Source organism: Oncorhynchus mykiss, chromosome 30, assembly GCF_057628025.1.
Source record: "Oncorhynchus mykiss isolate SJ-2025 chromosome 30, ASM5762802v1, whole genome shotgun sequence".
In the NCBI taxonomy this organism is placed as follows: Eukaryota; Metazoa; Chordata; class Actinopteri; order Salmoniformes; family Salmonidae; genus Oncorhynchus; species Oncorhynchus mykiss.
Genome location: NC_143051.1, coordinates 25,549,246 through 25,567,190, shown reverse-complemented (window position 1 = coordinate 25,567,190; position 17,945 = coordinate 25,549,246). Strand labels below are relative to the sequence as shown.

Below are 17,945 nucleotides of genomic sequence, written 5' to 3'. Positions count from 1 at the left end.
CACAGTGTAAAGACCAGTCCCTGGAGCCACTGTACAGAACCACCCCCATCCCCCTCCCTCCATATCCTTTCTTCATTTCCATCTGGTATTGAATGACACTGTATATGTAGTGGAGCTTGCGTTGTATTCATCTTCCACCTAGATATAATACCAATTGGTTTTCATATTATAATATTTCCATATTGTAAAAATAGGACCAATAACAGGTAGCTAAAGGACAATTCTCTACAACGGCCATAATTGTCTAGAGAGAGGGACCGTAATCTTCTCAATGGGCAGCTTCCTACCAATTAGCTTCTTTGTTCAGGCAGCATTTTACCATTATCTGTTCAGGTATAGAGCAATAATAAACTACAAAAGGGAAATTATAATAATTTCAGCTTTCATCATTTCCAGCAGCGTGAGCGAGCTCCATTTCAGTCTCTGTCTCTGCCACTGACACTACTTTGCATGCAGCGGGATTAGGAGTTGGTTCAAAAGCAGTGACAGATCTGTGACTCCAGGAGCAATTTCAGCCGATTGACACTGACTGATCTGCCGTTGTATGTTCTCCTGGGGGATGTATTAGTGCTGCTATGATCCAGCCTGGACACTGTCAGATGGGATGGCTATTCATGGTCTCACTCTCTCTCTGTGTGGAGAATGTAAAGCAAGACAAATCCGCCTGCCCTGGGCATGATCCCATCAGGGCGCCTGGCTGTAAGGGAATACACACACACACACACACACACACACACACACACACACACACACACACACACACACACACACATACACCCCATTCCACAAGTGCCATGCCACACAAAGAGGAGAGGAGGGGAGATGGTTAACCGTGTGTGTCTGTGTGTGTGTGCTTCCTGTCTGTCACCTAGGCAACCACCACCTTCCACCTACAGCGAGCAGACAGCATCACATCGAGTAGTGTGAAATTCAAAATGGATGAAAAAGAACTGAATAAAAATATACTTTTATCTCATGCTCCCCACCACACATAAACCATGATAAAATTCATCACAGCGCCACAACATGATGGGACAGAAAGCAAGTGGCCACAAGAAGAAAGCCAAGACATGTTTGAAGTTGGCAACCTCCCACTTTACATGTTCTCTTCTTCCACAGCTAGTTGGCCTAGATAGATAGCCCACTACACAGTCGAAGATTAGCCAAAACACTATATGAAAATCTATGTGTGAGAAACATCCAACAGAATGTGATTCAGGGACAGAAAACCGGTTGAAAACAGACCTGAGTCTTACATGTAATGTTCAGGGTGTGGCAGTGAGTGTGTTGCCTGTGAACATGCTCTAGTAGTCCCTGCAGTGTCTGATCTGAAGGTGTGTGTATCTATCCAGGCTTTGGTCCTGCATGTTTTCTCTGCATGGGTCTCTACTGCCCTCAGGGCATAACTGAGCTCTAGCCAAAATTAATTAACTATATAGGTAATAGACTGGCCAAAAGTAATTAACTATATAGGTAATAGACTGGCCAAAGGTAGCGCAGTGTGATGGTAATAGGGCAGTGTGATGGTAATAGGGCAGTGTGATGGTAATAGGGCAGTGTGATGGTAATAGGGTAGGGCAGTGTGATGGTAATAGGGCAGTGTGATGGTAATAGGGCAGTGTGATGGTAATAGGGTAGGGCAGTCTGATGGTAATAGTGCTGTGTGATGGTAATAGTGCTGTGTGATGGTAATAGGGCAGTGTAACGGTAATAGGGCAGTGTGATGATAGTAGCACAGTGTGATGGTAATAAGGCAGTGTGATGGTAGTAGCGCAGTGTGATGGTAGTAGAGCAGTGTGATGGTAATAGGGCAGTGTAATGATGTAATGTAATGATGGTAATAGGGCAGTGTGATGGTAATAGGGCAGTGTGATGATGTAATGTAATGATGGTAATAGGGCAGTGGGATGGTAATAGGGCAGTGTGATGGTAGTAGAGCAGTGTGATGGTAATAGGGCAGTGTGATGGTAATAGGGCAGTGTGATGGTAGTAGCGCAGTGTGATTTAGTAGAGCAGTGTGATGGTAATAGGACAGTGTAATAATGTAATGTAATGATGGTAATAGGGCAGTGTGATGGTAATAGGGCAGTGGGATGGTAATAGGGCAGTGTGATGGTAATAGGTCAGTGTGATGGTAATAGGGCAGTGGGATGGTAATAGGGCAGTGGGATGGTAATAGGGCAGTGTGATGGTAATAGGTCAGTGTGATGGTAATGTGCAGTGTGATGGTGATAGGGCAGTGTGATGGTAATAGGTCAGTGGGATGGTAATAGGTCAGTGTGATGGTAATAGGGCAGTGGGATGGTAATAGGGCAGTGTGATGGTAGTAGCGCAGTGTGATGGTAGTAGCGCAGTGGGATGGTAATAGGGCAGTGGGATGGTAATAGGGCAGTGGGATGGTAATAGGGCAGTGGGATGGTAATAGGGCAGTGTGATGGTAATAGGGCAGTGGGATGGTAGTAGCGCAGTGGGATGGTAATAGGGCAGTGTGATGGTAATAGGGCAGTGGGATGGTAATAGGGCAGTGTGATGGTAATAGGGCAGTGTGATGGTAATAGGGCAGTGTGATGGTAATAGGTCAGTGTGATGGTAATAGGTCAGTGTGATGGTAATAGGGCAGTGGGATGGTAATAGGGCAGTGTGATGGTAGTAGCGCAGTGTGATGGTAGTAGCGCAGTGGGATGGTAATAGGGCAGTGGGATGGTAATAGGGCAGTGGGATGGTAATAGGGCAGTGGGATGGTAATAGGGCAGTGGGATGGTAATAGGGCAGTGGGATGGTAATAGGGCAGTGGGATGGTAATAGGGCAGTGGGATGGTAATAGGGCAGTGGGATGGTAATAGGGCAGTGGGATGGTAATAGGGCAGTGGGATGGTAATAGGGCAGTGGGATGGTAATAGGGCAGTGGAATGGTAATAGGGCAGTGGGATGGTAATAGGGCAGTGGGATGGTAATAGGGCAGTGGGATGGTAATAGGGCAGTGGGATGGTAATAGGGCAGTGGGATGGTAATAGGGCAGTGTGATTGTAGTAGCGCAGTGTGATGATATTTTATTTTTAATTTTTTTATTTCACCTTTATTTAACCAGGTAGGCTAGTTGAGAACAAGTTCTCATTTACAACTGCGACCTGGCCAAGATAAAGCAAAGCAGTGTAACACAAAGAACCACACCGAGTTACACATGGGATAAACAAGCGTACAGTCAATAACACAATAGATTAAAAAAAGAAAGTCTATATACAGTGTGTGCAAATGGCGTGAGGAGGTAAGTCAATAAATAGGACATAGTAGCGAAGTAATTACAATTTAGCAAATTAACACTGGAGTGATAGATGAGCAGATGGTGATGTGCAAGAAGAAATACTGGTGTGGAAAACAGCAGAAAAGTAAATAAAAACAACATGGGGATTAGGTAGGTAGATTGGGTGGGCTATTTACAGATGGGCTATGTACAGCTGCAGCAATCGGTTATCTGCTCAGATAGCTGATGTTTAGTTAGTAAGGTAAATGTCTCCAGCTTCAGCGATTTTTGCAATTCGTTCCATTGGTAGCAGAGAACTGGAAGGAGAGTCGGCCAAAGTAGGTGTTGGCTTTGGGGATGACCAGTGAGAATAACCTGCTGGACTGCGTGCTACAGGTGGATGTTGTTATCGTGACCAGTGAGCTGAGATAAGGCGGAGCTTTACCTAGAAAAGACTTATAGATGACCTGGAGCCAGTGGGTCTGGCGACGAATATGTAGCGAGGGCCAGCCAGTGTGATGGTGATAGGGCAGTGTGATGGTGATAGGGCAGTGTGATGGTAATAGGGCAGTGTGATGGTAATAGGGCAGTGTGATGGTGATAGGGCAGTGTGATGGTAATAGGGTACCATTTAGGAAGCAACACTAGACTGTTCTGCTCCCATTGATTCCTTTGTGCCATTTTTGATGGGGGGCAGGTGTCATATGTAATATAAAGCTCTAACTGCTGGTTCTGTCTATTGGGACAGACTTGCCTGCAGTTAGACACGCTTTGTGTCATCTCTAGCTGTGACGGTGGACAGACAAACCTAATACAAATCCCTAAATCTAGGTGAGTCTAGTGTGGCTGCAGATGAGAGAGAGTGTAGTGGTGTAGTGGAGCAGGTTTGGCTAAATTAAACTCTGGGGAGCAGCTGGTTCCTGGGACTGGGAGGGTCAGAGACGGAGAGATTAGAAAGTAATGGAGCGATGGAAAGGTGGAAGGAAGTAAGGGGGTACGCAGAGGGCACAGGGTGACTGGGTGGATAGATAGGAAAGAAAGAGAAGTCGTAGTACTTACTTCCCTGTTTATCCGGATCTAAGAAGCCCCAAAGGTTGAGAAAAGATGGAAGGAGAAAGAGAAAAAGAAGGAAGGAAGCAAAGAAAAAAATAGCTAATTATTATGATTAAAGAACAGGAGAGAACTTGGGAGGTTAGAGAGAGAGAGAGAGAGAGATACAGAGATACAGAGAGAGAGAGAGAGAGAGAGATACAGAGATACAGAGATACAGAGATACAGAGAGAGAGAGAGAGAGAGAGAGATACAGAGATACAGAGAGAGAGAGAGAGAGAGAGAGAGAGAGAGATTGTTTCACACAGGATCAATGTGTAAACCCTCACGCCTCACACTTGTTGCCATAGCAAAGAGGTAGAAACCCAAGCTTTTTCTTCAACTTCGTGTTGTGCGGAGTGGTCACGGAACAGTAAGTGAACCAAACATGCTACACTTTTACTAGGATACAACCCTAACCCCCCCCCCCCATTCATCCCCTTATCCTCCTCACATTAATAATTTAGTATGGCGTCTGAGGGCGGGTTAGCCTAGCAGGAAGGCTAGTCAGGGGTCCTGCCACGACACGCAGGCACCGGTGTAGACAGCCCTAACAATGATGCAGGTGTCCTCACAGGGCCCATATGCTAATGACACTTTCAAATAGAACAAGAGGGGGTGAACGGAGAATGGAACCAGAGCCCTTACACTCTCCATGAGCTCTAACACAAAAACCTTCCCCTTCACCTCAACCTGCTCATTTGACCTTTTTATTTTCTATCAAATTTCCCTTTTCATTTTACTTTTCTTTCCATTTTAGCTTCTCTTTTCTAGTTATTTCTTTCTCTTAAATCTTCTTTTGTTAAACAACACAATAGTGAAACAACTAATCAATGAGGGAGACGAACGCAGTAGAACGCTGTACGCTATTTCCTGCTCTGATTGGGCACTTCACTGAACAGGCTGTGTTCAACAAAGAGAAATAATTGCTAAAAAAGGTTTTTGAGACTGCCACCTTTACCTGACCTGCGTGCATATTCAGCAATGCCTCCGCATACACACACACACACACACACACACACACACACACACACACACACACACACACACACACACACACACACACACACACACACACACACACACACACACAATGCTTGGCCCTAGCTCAAGCACACAAACTGGATATTCTAGCTAACACTAGCTACATTACTAGCTGTAGAGCTTTGACACCGAGCTGGAAGAGATAGTATCTGGGATGAGGTATGAACTGGTACTGGGCTTGGTTTCCTGAATGAGAGTCACTGGAGCTGAACAGGTGAGATCCCGGCTAACTGATCACCAGATGAACAGGATCAGACTTTTGATATCATCAGACAGACAGAGAGACGCAGCTCGGAGTCAACTTAGGAGAGCTTTTGGACGAGTCGTCAGCTGTCACAGAGGACACAGAAACTCCTAGCTTATAGGATCTTATAGGATCTCATGGAATCTTATGGTGTTGCTGACACAATATCTATCTCAAATCCCATGTCCATTCCTGTACCCCCAGCGATAGACAGGACAATGCCAGGACGAGGGGACAATCCTCTTTAAATGGATATCCTCGCTGTCACATTCTTAGACACAATGTACTGGCCCGCCAACTGAGGCCAGCCAAAGAGAGGGTTTTTGGGAGAGACTACCTGTAAACACACAGTACAGTAGGAGTCTCTCACTTCTCCTGCACTGGGCCATACACACAACACAACTCCCCCAGGTAGATACAGATACAGGACAATACACTGATCAGATTCTAGATGTCACATCCTCACACACTTTGGACTGGAGTTCTTATAGACTGGACATCCTTAGATACTGTACAGTAGCCTGCCAGCTTTGGCCAGCCTACAAAATGCTGCCGGGATAGACTACATTACCCAAGAGTCTCTCCTTCCTGTGGCCAGCCTTCAGACATCTGCTGAGAGAGACTACATTAACCCCTCCTTTAGCACTTCTCTAGCACTGGGCCAGACACACAGCTCTCAATGGAGGGATCGGGAATTAACAATACAAAGTTAGCATTACAATAGGCATGAGACTCATCTCTGCAGCAGTTGTCACACAGCTATCACATTGCAATAGAGTAAAGCCAACTTTCGTGCACATACATACATAGATGCTTACATCGTAAGTCACTGCAATATCTTTGGTTCCCACAGCTGATCGTACAGCTGAGTCTCAGTTTAAGGAGCAACTGTGGGCAGAGACTGTACAGACTGGAGTTGGGGGGCAGGAGAGAGGGAGAGAGAGCAGGAGAGACAGAGAGGGTAACTTACGTCTATGTAGTTGGCATTGACATAGTCAGAGTTGGGGTCTGCTAGGAGGGAGTGCAGCTTGACTCGATGACGATCATCTACAAGGGAGAGGGACGTTTATGTCAGCTTTATTTAACCAGGAAGTCAGGTTCAACAAAACAAAGCTTTTTTTTTTAAGTAGTGGTTGTCAATAGCAACTGACTTAAGGACAGGTTATAATTAATACACTAATTGTAAACACATTTAAGTTCCAGTAGCTTTCCTGTAAATGCTCTTCCATACATGCCATACCGCTCCATTCTAGAGCGAGGGTCTGAACAGTACTTACGCCCCAGCAAACTGTCATGTCTCCCTTTAGTCTTGTCCTTCTTCTTGGTGACATCCCATCCATCAAAGAAGCTCTGAGAAGAGATGGAACAAGTGGTCACAAAGACAGCGAGATATCGTTAGCATACAGGCGATATTCTGTGTCATCAGCAGATTTAAACAACACAGTGAAATACTTAGCTTGGTTACTGGAGTGTTAAATACTGCTAGAGCACAAGGGACACACAGTGTGTCATCAGATTAACGTCTCCTTAGCTTTGTTACCTCATTTAGACTGTCACCCTGAGGTTCTCTGATTAACTTCATCATATTCACTGCTCTTATTTCTGATAGGCACGACATATCTATAAGAGCATGGTGAGGGGAAGAAGAGGCTGAGAGACGACACCCGGCTATGAAAGACGGATAAGGCCTTGAGGGGGAGAGGAGAGGAGATGAGAGAGGAGAGCATTCAAGAGACGAGAGGAGGAGGAGAGGAAGAAACGGGGAGGACAGGAAAAGAAGGGGATGAGAGGAGGAGAGGAGGGAAATAGGCGAGCTTGAGTCCCTCTCATTCCATACGCATGGAGAGTAGGCCTGCCTGCGATCCAAGTGCTTTATAATACCTTGGAATCAAAGCGCTACATTTGTGATAGATGTTTATGGCACAATATACACAATCTGGCAGAACAGCGAGATACAATCTATTGAATCTAAATCAACTTTATGAGAGAGAGAGAGTAGAGACTAGAGAGTAGGGCGAGAGCGAGAGAGAGAATGAGTGACTGAGTGAGCGTGACAGACGTGTTTGCGAAGGAACACAGTGATTTCCACAACACATGGAGCAGCCAAACTCTATTTTGGTGTCCAATGGTACACTTGAATGCTGTATTGTAATTTCAAATAGCAGCTATCACAATCATAACACTGCTTTTTTTTTATCACACTTTTACAGTGTTAGTTTCAACAGCTGTTGTACAGTACGATATAAAACACAGGAACATTTTCATTTTGACTGCACTGGGCTTTTAAAGAACCCTGTAAGAGTCTGTCGACTTCCATGGGCTTCAAGCTTCCTTTTAACCCCCTAGAGTCAATTGACGCACCGGTGCGTTAATCTAAGTACAGTAACATAATACAAAAATCCCCATCAAAATTCATCCGTTTAATCTAGAGATATCTGGGTTTTTGCATTAGATGTGTCTCAATCTACCGCATCCGCCATGAAAGTTGGCAGAGTTGGAGCAGTGTTTGTCAGACCACGAGACATCCCGAAAATCTGTCTTCTCACGAAAATGTCTGTAGCATCTGAACGGTTGGACCTATGATTCTAAGCAGGCATATGGCAATGTTTCAATATGGTCATACTATGGATCATTTGGTTTTGAATTTTAGGACCCCTTTAGATATAAAAATATATATTTAAAAAATGATTTGAGAAAATGTTGAATTTGGCCTTTACTACCATAGCCCAGAGAAATGCATTGAATAACACATTCATAAATGGAAAAAAAGACAGTCAAGTGTATCATAAGAAACCAGGTTTTGAAGTGTTTGTCGTGTCTCAATCTACCGCATCCGCTGATATTGCACTTCTGCATCTGTCGTGAAAGATGGCAGAGTTGGAGAGATGTTTGACAGACCGTGAGATACCCCGAAAATCGCTCTTCTCACAAACACGATGGTGGTCTCTGTTTTTCTCCACGACCACCACAAGTGTCAGTCTATGTGCCAACTTCTGTTTGTAGCCTCCGAACCATTTGGAATACAAACTAATGTGACATTACTGTGGAAAGTGGAGATTCTCATGAACAGATCTTCACAATTGTCATAGGACTCTTCTGAATGTAACCAGTACCGGTTGAATTTATTTTTATGAGGATGAAGGTCGTTTTGTGCCTGCCCAAAAAAGGGGTTAAATACAGTATGTGTAAAACAAAACAATATATTTCCTGAGATTTCGTATATCTACTAGATATAGGAAAACATTTCAAAACCTTGTTTCTTATGATACATTTTTTGACTGTATTTTTTTACCATTTATGAATGTGTTATTCGTTGCATTTCTCTGGGCTATAGTGGTAAGGCCAAATTCAAAATGTTGTCGAATAATTTTTTGAATGTATTTTTTGATACCTTGAGGGGTCCTAAAATTCCAAATCAAATAGCTAAATGATCCACAGTATGATCCACAATGTCATATGTCAGCTTGTATCAAAAATACAAACAAGATCTTTAGTTTACTTGTACGGATGTGAGACCATGGACATACAGTACCAGTCAACAAATTCAAGGTTTTTCTTTATTTTGACTATTTTCTACATTGTAGAATAATAGTGAAGACATCAAAACTATGAAATAACACATGTGTAATCATGTAGTAACCAAAAAAAGTGTTAAACAAATCAAAATATATTTCATATTTGAATTCTGAATTAGGTACCCTTCGACTTGATGACAACTTTGCACACCCTTGGCATTCTCTCAACCAGCTTCACAAGGAATGCTTTTCCAATAGTCTTGAAGGAGTTCCCACATATGCTGAGCACTTGTTGGCTGCTTTTCCTTCACTCTGCGGTCCAACTCATCCCAAACCATCTCAATTGGGATGAGGTCGGGTGATTATGGAGGCCAGGTCATCTGATGCAGCACTCCATCACTCTCCTTGGTGAAATATTTTTGATTTGGTTACTACATTATTCACTTTTTTGGTTACAACAGGATTCCTTATGTGTTATTTCATAATGTTGATGTCTTCACTATTATTCTACAATGTAGAAAATTGTAAAAAAAATAAATAAAAAAAAAACGTCTACTAGCTCGAACAGAATTTCTACTGGGCTTGACATGTGAAGGCATCAACTCAAGTACTGCTCGAGAAGTTGTGACTCACAGGAGCTTGGAATGAACAGCCAATCATATTGCTGAAATACAAAGAGCATAACATTTCCGCATGTAGTCTTCAATTGTAGACTGCAACAGAGCACTGGAATTCAAAAACATGCTGAAAATCGGGCCAGATTTACTGGCCCAAAACTTGTTTTTACCGGTCCCGGGCCAGCGTTAATGTCAGACCCTGCACACACAATGTAAAAAATGAATGAGCCAGAAAACAATACGCTAAGTGGATTTCAACTCATCATTACCACATTATACGGGACGTGCAAAGTCCTGCAGTGTAAAGAAATTTGACTGCAACAACAGTGCACGCAACACACATACACCCAGGTTCCAAGAGGCAGGACAGCAGTATTTCCCGGGCCTAACTCCCTTTGTAACTGACAGGCACTTGTCCTATCAATTATTATTAATGTATTTTGCCTTCATTTAACTAGGTAAGTCAGTTAAGAACAAATTCTTATTTTGAATGATGGCCTAGGAACAGTGGGTTAACTGCCTGTTCAGGGGCAGAGCAACAGATTTGCACCTTGTCAGCTCGGGGGTTTGAACTTGCAACCTTCCGGTTAATAGTCCAACGCTCTAACCACTACCCTGCCGCCTCAATAGATCGCTAAAAGATGCATATCATTCATTCTAGTGGGCGAGGGCTATGCAGACGTTTTTCTGGCTAGCGAATTGAAAAGTACCATCGTTAATTTAAGTGGAAAAAGTATTAGGCTGAAAACGAGTCTAATCAGGTGTATGGCCGACAGCCGGCACTAGTGTAAAACGCTTTACAATGGCGGCGGTAGCGTCCATGTTGTGGCACGTTCACGCGTTCCAACGCTAAGTCAGGTTTATCTCCTGGCTGCTTTACCGGGCACATCCAGGCGCTCCAAACCTGGCACACTAAGACCCTCATCAGCTCCGGCCCAATCGCAGCGTGGGGCGGCCGTCCACCTACAGCGCAGGGACAGGGGCAGCATGCTGATCAGAGGATTACACCTGCACCGCGCTCCTACACAGGTAATACCATACCTAATCCTGTTTAGAGAAGACATGATGCCTCTCTCATTCTTCTTTTCTCTCCTTCCCTCTTTCCATTTCACTTTTCTTCTCACTCACCTTACAGCAGAGCGTGACTAACATTGAACCAGCCCATAGACAGACTTTTTTGCACGCCTATATCATGCATCAGGGTCTCAGCTGCTGATTGTCAGAAGGAAATTCTCTTTGTTTCAATCAATGTTCTTTATCTCCCCTGAAGCCCCGAGGAATGATGTCTGAAGCCCCGTTGAAATGATGTCAACTGGTTCTAATCCAGTGATGAATATAAATCATTGTTGTAATCTGGTTTGTAATGACATCACTTCAACCAGTTTTGCCTGCTGGGCAGAAGCCCCGAGGAGGATTGGATCTAACCTGACAGTCTAACCAGTTGGTTGTAATCTGGTTATGGCTATCTGACTTCAGCCTTGTTCTATCTGAGCCAGTCTTGAAGCCCAGTAGTGCCATTTATAAACTCCCACAGTCCTTTGCGGCATGCCTGATCAATGGCCGCCTCAGCAGCCCAGTGGGAAATAAGGGTTATGAAGTCCTACAGCCATTCTCACACTGATACATACATCACACGCACACACAAACACACACACACCAGTCTCCCACGGATCTTTCCTTCATCTCCTTTATTTCTCCAGGCGACAGACTGGACTAAGGGAGCAAGACGGGAGGAGAGGGAAAGCGATGGAGGAGTGAAAAAGCAACCATGGTATTGATTTCAGAAGGGGGAATTTGTTGGGCCCTCAGGGGGTTACTGAATCGAAAAGCACATCTGGAATCCTGGAGGTTTGGATTCAGGTAAAAATAAAAGCTAAATGTTACTGGGTGAATAGAGGGATTTTGAAGTAAATCACAAAGAGAACAATACATTTTTTTTGAAAGCCATTTAATTAATATACTCTTGGTAAAAATACAAATAGATCTGAAAGAGATATGAGAAGAATGAAATAGCTTTACATTGAGAGATGGTATAAAACAGCCACTATAGGTTTATATTGAATGCTGCTTATTAAAATAAGCCTCCAGCAGCAGCCTACCGAACACACAAGCCATTGGGACTCAGAGATGAGAAATGATATTAAAATGCCTTCTGTCTCCAAAATTACATCATTGAATCCCAAAGGATGCTACATCTTAATTCTTAACTCTCTCCCCCCCCCCCCCCCCCCCCCCCTTCCCAGACCCCTCCATCACTCTCTCTCACCTCATACTCCTGTTTGAAGCCGTATCCCTCCCCAGTCTTCATCTGGTTGATGTGTTGGAGGAGGTCTGCCACCCTGACCGCGGGGTGAAGTTGACCCGTGTGGTACGGAGAGCTCTTCCTACGACAGTGGCGTCGAGGGGAACCACCTAACAGGCTGCTGGACTCGTTCACTGAACTCCTCTGTTCGTCTAGAGGAGACATACACATGCATTAACACGGCACGCACGCAAGACACACAAACACACAAAGATGGATACCCAGACATATACACAAAGACGGACGCAAATGTACATACACACGTGTTAACCATTACACAAAATAACATATGTTATATAAGTGCCAGTATATGCTATTCTATTCAAGTGTGGGCCTCAGTGAATGACTGAAGGTCAACCTCCAACTGCTCAACACAACACTAAACTGACACTCTGCTCAGCCCGTCAGGCAGCTCAAGGAAAAGCATGTATCTCTATGGAGACATATTGTATGTATGGAGGAGATTGACTGGCACGACAGAATATTTCAATCGTTAGAGAAGAGACAGACCGAGAGAGAGAGAGAAAGAGGAGGACGGATATTCACAGAGAAGTAAACACAGCTAGAAAGTCTGAGAAACTGAAGATGGTACTTTATCTTAGCAGTGTGTGTATACAGGGCACAGAGGGAACAGGCTGTAGCCTAGAGAGTGTACTTGAAAGTGTGTATATACTAGGTGGCATAGAGTCTACACACTAATGTACTTGACAGTGTGTGTATAGAGGGCACAGATTGTAGCCTAGCTAGTGTACTTGTAGCAGGATATATTCTGTGGTGCAGGGAGTAGAGCACCTGTCTCTGCACAGCTGGAACATTGTATTTACCTCTCCCTCTCTCTCTCTCTCTCTCTCTCTCTCTGTCTGTCTGTCTGTCTGTCTGTCTGTCTGTCTGTCTGTCTGTCTGTCTGTCTGTCTGTCTGTCTGTCTGTCTGTCTGTCTGTCTGTCTGTCTGTCTGTCTGTCTGTGTAGGAGGCACAGGGTTAGCCTACAGACTAATATACTATCAGCTGTACTCTCTCTCAGGGCTCATGGTGTTCTTGAATCTTGGTTCTTACTCCGTGTGTTGCAGGTATGGGCGTCCATGAAGGAGTTAGCGGTGCGCTCGTCCTGCTGCAAGGTGCTCTGCTCTGTCATGCTGCAGTCCAAAGAACCTAGCTTCCTGGTCTTCTCCTGACGGTACGACATGGCTGCCTTGTTCAGCGCTACCTTCTTCCTGCTGCGGAGAGGAGAAGAGAGGAGGAGAGAGAAGGAGAGAGGGGGAGAGGAGAAGAGAGGAGGAGAGAGGGGGAGAAGAGAAGAGAGGAGGAGAGGGAATATAAAGAGGAGGGAAGAATAAGAGAGAGATCGAAATAAGGAGACAGCAAGGAGATGGGGAAACGAGTGGAGGGGGAGTTGAGGTCAAGGAGAGGGAAACGAGTAGGAGGGGGGTTGAGGTCAAGGAGATGAGATTGGAAGGAAGGAAAAACATAAGGGATTGAGTCGAGGAGAGGGAGATAAAGGAAGATTTTGTGATAGTAGCAGGAGGCCCAGAGAGAGCGAGAGTGTGAGAGAGAGAGGGAGAGAGGAGAGACATGAGAGGTATATAGGGGATGAGGTGGAGGAGATGCTTATCTCCTATGAGTGTCATCTTCCAGGGCTACAGAGGGAAAGCAGGTGAAGATCGCGCCAGAATGAAAGGGTGGAGGGAGAGACTAGGGAGGAGTCACTTACGGGTAGTAAGAGTCAGAATAGAAGTCCCTTCTGATTAGCATGGAGAAAGGAGGAGAGGATAGATGAGGAGAGAGAGAGAGAAGAGAAAGAAAACAGAGGTGAAAGGAGGAGCCATGGTTAGTGAGGTGGCCTTCAGCAAGGCAAAATAAAAATGTCCATTATTAAATGTTGAAATGTACAGGTAATTGCCAAAATAATGGAAACGCTTGAGTGAAATGGAAAAATGGAAATGCTTGAGGGATATAAAGTATATTGAAAGAAGGTGCTTCCACACAGGTATGATTCCTGAGTAAATTAAACAATTAACTTCCCATAATGCTTGGGGTCATGTTTAAAAATGCTGGGCAGGGCCATTATTTTGGCTAACATGACTAATTCCCCAGCTATAGGTTGACAATGCCCCCATCCACAGAGCACGAGTGGTCACTGAATGGTTTGATGAGCATGAAAATGATGTAAACATGCCATGGCCGTCTCCGTCAACAGATCTCAAACCAATTGAACACAATGACAGATTCTGGAGTGGCGCCTGAGACCGCGTTTTCCACAAGCATCAACAAAACACCAAATGATGGAATTTGTCGTGGAAGAATGGTGTCACATCCCTCCAATAGAGTTCCAGTTGCTTGTAGAATCTATGCCAAGGTGCATTGAAGCTGCTCTGACTCGTGGTGGCCCAACAGCCTATAAGATGTTTATGTTGGTGTTTCCTTTATTTTGGCAGTTACCTGTATATGAATGGTGGAAAGGCAAGCGACCATGGAGTAGCAGATAACATGTAGTACAACTGTGTGGTGTGATTCCAGGGCAACAACCTCTCCCTCAATGTGAGCAAGACAAAGGAGCTGATCGTGGACTACAGGAAAAGGCAGGCCGAATATACCCCCATTAACATTGACAAGGCTGTAGTGGAGCAGGTCGAGAGTTTCAAGGTTCAAACTCATCACCAACGAACTATCATGGTCCAAACACACCAAGACAGTCGTGAAGAGGGCACGACAACAACTTTTTCCCCTCAGGAGAGTGAAAAGATTTGGCATGGGTCCCCAGATCCTCAAAAGGATCTAGAGCTGCACCATCGAGAGCATTCTGACTGGTTGCATCACAGCCTGGTATGGCAACTGCTCGGCATCTGACCGTAAGGCTCTACAAAGGGTAGTGCGTACAGCCCAGTACATCACTGGGGCCAAGCTTCCTGCCATCCAGGACCTATATACTAGGCGGTGTCAGAGGGCAGCCCCAAAAATTGTCAGAGACTCCAGTCACTAGAGTCATAGAGTGTTTTCTCTGCTACCGCACGGCAAGCGGTTCCGGAGAGCCAAGTCTAGGACCAAAAGGCTCCTTAACAGCTTCTACCCCTAAGCCATAATACTGCTGAACAATTAATCCAATGGCCACTGGACTATTTACATTGTTGATTAAGGGCTTGTATGTAAGCATTTCACAGTAAAGTCCACACTTGTTGTATTCAGCTCATGTGACAAATAAAGTTTGATTTAATTTGACATTGACTGGGTTCCTAGCTAAATAGATTAATATGCCAGGGAGCACAGGTACACATACAGCTGTCAACCAAGGTACAGTTAGCTCCACGTTCTACTAGTGGTTGGTTGCCATTGTGTTTATATAATCAACCATTTTCGGTCACTATGACTCTTCTCCTAGTGACTGCTTCTCTGACGTGCATCCCAGCTCCACTCCCTTCATCATGCAAAAACCTGAGGTGGTAATTCTATCGGAAAGGCAACAACCTTCCTCTCCAATGAATGGTTCAACCACAGGCACTGTGTTCACTGTGCACTGCACACCAACCCAGATGCTGCTATTAAATCTGCTTTGACTTGAAAGAGCAATGGGATATCGTGGCCCTTGATGAAATACTGCACACTGAGTGTTGCTCTGCTAATATAACGGTAGAGGAAAAGGTGAGAGGAGGAATAAAGGAGGAGAGGAGAGTACAGTACTGCCAAACAGTATTTCCTGGTGGAACTTGGCCAATGATGCTGGAGTGTATAGAGTTGCTGGGATAGGTGTGCTGCAGCCAAAAAATATATATATTTATACCGGAAAAAGTTTGGCAACTATAACTGCACCATGTTTCACGAATAATACCGTGCCATGTGTGCAGTTTTGGAAGTAATATACTTCCCATTACCTGCCTAATTCCTAATTGAATGGAGTTGGACTAAGCCTGCCAAGAGGTGATAGAGAAATTCCTTCCCTAATAGGATGCATTTAGTCACAGGCAGCTCTCTGGACCACCTCATGATCAGAATCACCGTTACACACACACACACACACACACACACACACACACACACACCCCTCCACTCACCCATACCCCTACCCCTCCACTTACCCCTTCTTGACGACGATGACGATGGCCCCCAGCAGCAGAATAAGGACCACCAGTCCCCCAGCACAGGCCCCCAAGATCAGACCCATGTCCTCTGCATGTTGGGACACCTCCAGGGTCCTCTTATGATCCTTACAGGCACCTACAGGGGAGAGACAACACTGTGTTAGCCTGCTGAACTAAAGCCAGCTGAACAGACCCCTTTTATGGTCCTTACAGGCAGCTACAAAGGAGAGACAAGTTAGAGTGATAGTCTTCTGTATACCACAAGACTGTATTAGGGAGGGGGGGGGGGTATGGAGAGAGGGGAAGGGAGGGAGGGAGGGAGCGAGCGAGAGAGATGAAGAGATAATGCATGGTAGTGAAGTGCAGCTCTGCCTTTGTCCCTGACTATGTTCCATAATAGGTAACAGGCTTGGATAAGGAAGAAGATTTTAAGCCGCTAACTAACCAGCGACAGTTGGTGCAGCCAGGGTGGAAAGACAGACTTGGCCTACATGTTTAGAAAACACACCAATTACCTCAGCTAATAGCTAGCTGGAAGTTCATTGAGTCAACCATTTTCTATGCACATACTGTGGGGCAAAAAAGTATTTAGTCAGCCACCAATTGTGCAAGTTCTCCCACTTAAAAAGATGAGAGAGGCCTGTAATTTTCATCATAGGTACACTTCAACTATGACAGACAAAATGAGAAAAAAATCCAGAAAATCACATTGTAGGATTTTTAATGAATTTATTTGCAAATTATGGTGGAAAATAAGTATTTGGTCACCTACAAACAAGCAAGATTTCTGGCTCTCACAGACCTGTAACTTCTTCTTTAAGAGGCTCCTCTGTCCTCCACTCGTTACCTGTATTAATGGCACCTGTTTGAACTTGTTATCAGTATAAAAGACACCTGTCCACAACCTCAAACAGTCACACTCCAAACTCCACTATGGCCAAGACCAAAGAGCTGTCAAAGGACACCAGAAACAAAATTGTAGACCTGCACCAGGCTGGGAAGACTGAATCTGCAATAGGTAAGCAGCTTGGTTTGAAGAAATCAACTGTGGGAGCAATTATTAGGAAATGGAAGACATACAAGACCACTGATAATCTCCCTCGATCTGGGGCTCCACGCAAGATCTCACCCCGTGGGGTCGAAATGATCACAAGAACGGTGAGCAAAAATCCCAGAACCACACGGGGGGACCTAGTAAATGACCTGCAGAGAGCTGGGACCAAAGTAACAAAGCCTACCATCAGTAACACACTACGCCGCCAGGGACTCAAATCCTGCAGTGCCAGGCGTGTCTCCCTGCTTAAGCCAGTACATGTCCAGGCCCGTCTGAAGTTTGCTAGAGAGCATTTGGATGATCCAGAAGAAGATTGGGAGAATGTCATATGGTCAGATGAAACCAAAATATAACTTTTTGGTAAAAACTCAACTCGTCGTGTTTGGAGGACAAAGAATGCTGAGTTGCTTCCAAAGAACACCATACCTACTGTGAAGCATGGTGGTGGAAACGTCATGCTTTGGGGCTGTTTTTTTGCAAAGGGACCAGGACAACTGATCCGTGTAAAGGAAAGAATGAATGTGGCCATGTATCGTGAGATTTTGAGTGAAAACCTCCTTCAATCAGCAAGGGCATTGAAGATGAAACGTGGCTGGGTCTTTCAGCATGACAATGATCCCAAACACACCGCCCGGGCAACGAAGGAGTGGCTTCGTAAGAAGCATTTCAAGGTCCTGGAGTGGCCTAGCCAGTCTCCAGGTCTCAACCCCATAGAAAATCTTTGGAGGGAGTTGAAAGTCCGTGTTGCCCAGCAACAGCCCCAAAACA

The 17,945-nt window shown here is 44.9% G+C and overlaps 1 protein-coding gene across 14 annotated transcripts in view; it reads right to left on the bottom strand.

The window, feature by feature from the left end:
- Nucleotides 1–17,945, bottom strand: part of LOC110489412 (receptor-type tyrosine-protein phosphatase U) — a 276,455-nt gene that overhangs the window by 39,377 nt on the left and 219,133 nt on the right. For 4 of the 14 annotated variants that reach the window (XM_036970735.2, XM_036970740.2, XM_036970741.2 and 1 more), the window contains exons 15-21: nt 16,121–16,259; nt 13,762–13,791; nt 13,107–13,267; nt 12,017–12,204; nt 6,896–6,968; nt 6,589–6,665; nt 4,301–4,318 (exon numbers count right to left, since the gene is read on the bottom strand). In XM_036970735.2, the coding sequence (XP_036826630.1) occupies nt 4,301–4,318; nt 6,589–6,665; nt 6,896–6,968; nt 12,017–12,204; nt 13,107–13,267; nt 13,762–13,791; nt 16,121–16,259 (686 nt within the window). The remainder of the gene's footprint in view (nt 1–4,300; nt 4,319–6,588; nt 6,666–6,895; nt 6,969–12,016; nt 12,205–13,106; nt 13,268–13,761; nt 13,792–16,120; nt 16,260–17,945) is intronic. The other 10 variants (XM_036970738.2, XM_090227906.1, XM_036970742.2 and 7 more) reach the window with 3 other exon arrangements.